The 5,103-nt window shown below is 54.4% G+C and overlaps 1 protein-coding gene across 1 annotated transcript; it reads left to right on the forward strand.

Moving 5' to 3' along the window:
* The first annotated feature begins 602 nt into the window (after positions 1–602).
* On the forward strand, positions 603–4,679 carry LOC123062658 (probable xyloglucan glycosyltransferase 7). Its single transcript, XM_044486274.1, has 5 exons — positions 603–1,697; positions 2,382–2,690; positions 2,804–3,094; positions 3,190–3,303; positions 3,736–4,679. Exons 1-5 carry the CDS (start codon positions 942–944, stop codon positions 4,372–4,374), a joined length of 2,109 nt encoding a protein of 702 aa, XP_044342209.1. The 5' UTR covers positions 603–941; the 3' UTR covers positions 4,375–4,679.
* The last annotated feature ends 424 nt before the right edge of the window (positions 4,680–5,103 follow it).

Here is a 5,103-nt window from a genome sequence, read left to right on the forward strand (position 1 = left end):
CCTGTCCCGGGTATTCAGAGATTCGGCCGATCACTTTCCCTTTTGTTGTTTACCACGGATTAGTACGTTTGTTAATGGAATCGCGGCTCAGTTTGTCCCATCTCCAGCCAAGTGGCGCAGATCTAATCTAATCCCAGCCTTTTTGCCCTTTTCCCCAATATTTTTGGCCCGTAATCCGCCCCCATGCACACCCCGAATTTCCCACCTTGGACCCTGACCGCCCGGCCGTTTTGACCGGCGCGGCAGCGGCAGCGGCATGCAGCACGTAGTAGCAAGCTGCCGGCCAGAGCGCGCGCGCCGGCCGCCGTGGCACCGACAGGCGACAGCCCAGGCCGCGGCCCAACCGCACGCAACGAATACACCGACGTGCGCCGAACTCCTTCGCCCGCACCGCGCCCACGTTGATCTCATCTCGCCCGCCAGGGAGGAAATACACGGCGATCTCGGCCCGAAACAGCGTCGAAGCGTCCGTCCAAACCCGGCACCGGCTCCGCTGCTCGTTTCGGTTCACCTTGACACGGCCGGGCGGGCGGGTCGGTCGTGTGCGCGCGTCTCGGGGCGCCAAAGGAGCGTTTTTTATTCGGCCGGGTCGGGCGGTAGGAGGGGTCGACGCGGCGGTGGCGAGGCTACAAATAAACAAAGCGGGGGAGGGGGAGCTCGTATCGTATCCTGGACCTGGAGCGAGAGCGAGCGAGCGACGTGGTGAGCTGTTCTTCCCCGCCTCCCCCCTTCGTGGCCTGCTGCTCTGCGCGCGGTGCGTGCTCTGGCGGGTGTCTCCTCCAGTCCAGGGGGGGCTATTAAGGGCGTCCAGCTGCTGTCCTCTATGAGCGGGTAAAGCGGGGCCGAGAAGGAGGAGGAAGAAGCCATTCTTCGTGGGCTGCCTGGTTGAGGAGGGTTCTTGGCTGCTGCTGCTGCTGTCTGCCGGAGGTCGGGTGGCAACAATGGCGCCGTCGTTCTGGGGGAGGGAGGCGAGGCTGAGCGACGGGGGCGGCGGGACGCCGGTGGTGGTCAAGATGGAGAACCCCAACTGGTCGATCTCCGAGATGGAGCAGGAGCCGGTGCCGGGGTCGCCGGCGGGGCTGGCGGCCGGCAAGGCCGGGCGCGGCAAGAACGCGCGCCAGATCACCTGGGTGCTGCTCCTCAAGGCGCACCGCGCGGCGGGGCGCCTCACGGGCGCGGCCTCCGCGGCGCTCGCCGTCGCCGCCGCCGCGCGCCGGCGGGTGGCGGCGGGCCGGACGGACGGCGACGCCGCGCCCGGGGAGAGCACGGCCCTGCGCGCGCGCTTCTACGGCTGCCTCAGGGTCTTCGTCGTGCTCTCCATGCTGCTGCTCGCCGTCGAGGTGGCCGCCTACCTCCAGGGCTGGCACCTCCAGATGCCCCAGATGCCCGAGATGCCGGGCCAGCTCGCGATGGACGGCCTCCTCGCCGTCGACGGGCTCGCCGCCGCCGCCTACGCCGGCTGGATGCGCGTCCGCCTCCAGTACATCGCGCCGCCGCTGCAGTTCCTCACCAACTCCTGCGTCGTGCTCTTCATGATCCAGAGCGTCGACCGCCTCGTCCTCTGCCTCGGCTGCCTCTGGATCAAGCTCCGGGGCATCAAGCCCGTGCCCATCGCCGCCGACAAGGACGACGTCGAGGCCGGCGACGAGGACTTCCCCATGGTCCTCGTGCAGATGCCCATGTGCAACGAGCGAGAGGTAAGCTCCAATCATCTGCCCCTTGCTTCCCAATCGATCTTGAGCTGCAATTGGAGCTCCACGATGCGAGTAGGACAGCCTAAATTCCAGTTCCAGGTAGAGTGGGGGAAGATGCTCTCTGACTGCATTCTGGGGATTCGGGTTAAGCGTAGACTGCATTTTGTTCGGATCTTTGTCCCGAGCTCTCCAACCACAACTCGGATGCTCGCTCTCTGACGTTGATGTGCTCGTACTTAATATGAATCTCACACCAACAACAACAAACTCCGTGATTTGCTTTACAAAAGGCCGAATTTGGTTTGCGGTTGGGATTCATATCATCTCTACTTTCTTTAAGGCGCACTTATTAATCCAAATCTCGGACTAGAAGTCTGTCGTCACCGGTCACCAGATAATAATTGAGGAGGCATGTGATTGGAGATCAAGATGTCAAGCTATAGCAACCTACTTAATTTGGGAAGTGGCTAAGAAAAGATACGTACTAAAATTCAATCAACTGTCTACTACTCCCTCTGTCCCAGTATAAGAACATTTTTGACACTATGTTAGTGTTAAAAACGTTCTTATATTTTGGGACGGAGGGAGTAGTACACTTCTTTTGGGAAATCTTAAGGATATTTTGTTGTTGTAAAAAGAACACTAGTCCAATTCAGTTGGTAACTTATTTCATTTGGATGCCTGCAGGTCTACCAGCAATCCATTGGCGCAATTTGCGCTCTCGATTGGCCAAGGTCAAACTTCTTGGTGCAGGTGCTGGACGACTCCGATGATGCTACCACCTCGGCGCTCATCAAGGAGGAGGTTGAGAAATGGCAGCGGGAGGGCGTGCGGATAGTGTACAGGCACCGGGTGATCAGGGACGGATACAAGGCTGGAAACCTCAAATCAGCAATGAACTGCAGTTATGTGAAAGACTATGAATATGTTGTCATCTTCGATGCCGATTTCCAGCCACAGGCGGATTTCCTCAAGCGCGCCATGCCCCATTTCAAGGTTCGACTCGACTGACCAATTCTTACTGCTGTAGTTGTATTTCTGCTTCAATTATTTGACAGTCAAGCCTATCAGTTATGTTTTTCTGACAAAATTCAATGTGCGGCCTCCAGGGGAAGGACGATGTTGGGTTGGTTCAGGCGAGATGGTCGTTCGTGAACAACGATGAGAACCTGTTGACCAGATTACAGAACATAAACCTGTGCTTCCACTTCGAGGTGGAGCAGCAGGTGAATGGAGCGTTTCTCAACTTCTTCGGGTTCAATGGGACTGCCGGAGTGTGGAGAATCAAGGCTCTTGAGGACTCCGGTGGCTGGATGGAGAGGACAACGGTGGAGGACATGGACATTGCCGTCCGGGCACATCTCAAGGGATGGAAGTTCCTCTACCTGAATGATGTTGAGGTACTGGCACAAATTTCCCTATGACTTATGCAGAGTTTACCTTTGCATAGAGATTAAAAAGTCATAAAATTTAACTTTTGTAACTTTCCTTTCAGTGCCAATGCGAGTTGCCAGAATCATATGAGGCATACAGAAAGCAGCAGCACAGGTGGCACTCAGGCCCCATGCAGCTGTTTAGACTCTGCTTTGTGGACATTATAAAATCCAAGGTATGAGCCGTTTTCTGATGACGCACTATGAAAGTTAAAATGTCCAGCCATGTATGTTTATTCACTAAAATGTAGTTTTCTGCAAGAAGCCAACAGCTTGGCAACATGTTTTGGATTTATAGGATAATGTACAAGATGCAGTAATTGTCAAGAGGCATCAAGTAGAATGCTTTTGTACATAATTGTTTGACAAAATTTAGTTAAGTTACATTCACCCTCTTATACTCAAGTAGTCGTCAATTTCCACACAGAAAAACCTTTTTCAGTTCACTTGAAGTAGAACTATTGACATATATCCTACCGCATCCATGCCGGCACATCTTTAGTTCTTATCTTTGTCCCCTAATTTGTATTCTAGCGCCATTTTGTCGTGTGTTGTGTAATGCATGTATGGATAATTGGCCTAATGATGCTGCTTGCTTTGTGCTGCAGATTGGATTCTGGAAGAAGTGCAACCTGATATTCCTATTCTTCCTCCTCCGCAAGCTCATCCTGCCCTTCTACTCATTCACCCTCTTCTGCGTCATCCTCCCCATGACAATGTTCGTCCCCGAGGCCGAGCTTCCCGCATGGGTGGTATGCTACATTCCAGCGACAATGTCCATCATGAGCATCCTGCCATCCCCAAAGTCCTTCCCGTTCATCGTCCCGTACCTCCTCTTCGAGAACACCATGTCGGTGACCAAGTTCAACGCCATGATCTCCGGCCTGTTCCAGCTCGGGAGCGCCTACGAGTGGGTGGTGACCAAGAAGTCGGGCCGCTCCTCCGAGGGCGACCTCGTGGCGCTCGTCGAGAAGCACACCGCACAGCAGCAGCAGAGGGTCGGGTCGGCGCCGGACCTCGCCGGGCTGGCGGCCAAGGACTCGTCGCTCCCCAAAAAGGACGCCCCCAAGAAGAAGCAGAAGCACAACAGGATCTACCGGAAGGAGCTGGCGCTGTCGTTCCTCCTGCTGACGGCGGCGGCTCGCAGCGTGCTGTCGGCGCAGGGCATCCACTTCTACTTCCTCCTGTTCCAGGGCGTCTCCTTCCTCGTGATGGGCCTCGACCTGATCGGCGAGCAAGTGGAGTGACATTGATACCATGACAGCAGCGACCGAAGGTTACGACGGCGGTTATTTTTCGTTACTTTGCAGGCATCAGAGGAGCCCTCTGTAAAGGGTGGCAACGTCTGATGCCTGTGTGATGCTTACAGGAGGAAGCTCGCTCGCTCTCTCTGATCCCTTGCCTGCCCTAGGGTGGGTGGGGGGTCTGGAGCATACAAACTGAAATGTGGAGAATGTAGATAGATATAGCTTTGGATCATCATCATCATCATCAGAAAAGCCTGGGAGACGCTTTTATTCTTTCGGGTACGTCGAAATTCTTTTGTAAGAAACAAGAAATCAAAACCCTTTTGGGGGGGTGGGTGGGTGCCTAGATGACGGGTGGTCCTTTGTTGCATGTTGACAGACTTTACCTTCAAATGAAGATAATACTTGTTTTCGCCTTGTACTTTTTGCCACGATCAATCAGTTAATTATCAGAGATACATGTTCAGCTCTTCACCTCTCTGTCTTTTTTCCCTTGTAGTAATTCTTATGCATATGCTTGCATCTTCTGGATGATAGTAGGCTAGTAGCCTTGTATTAAGTGGCAGCTTCACAAATGGAGGCTGGCGGTTGAATGAGTGAATGAATGTACGGGGGACCTGGTTCCATGCTGTCTTTGTTTGGCCCTGTCATGTGCACTGGCATGGGACACATTCGTTGCTTGTTTGTTTGCTTATTTGTTTGATCCGTGTCGCTATCGGCGAGAAGGAC

This window comes from Triticum aestivum, chromosome 1A (assembly GCF_018294505.1).
Source record: "Triticum aestivum cultivar Chinese Spring chromosome 1A, IWGSC CS RefSeq v2.1, whole genome shotgun sequence".
In the NCBI taxonomy this organism is placed as follows: domain Eukaryota; kingdom Viridiplantae; phylum Streptophyta; class Magnoliopsida; order Poales; family Poaceae; genus Triticum; species Triticum aestivum.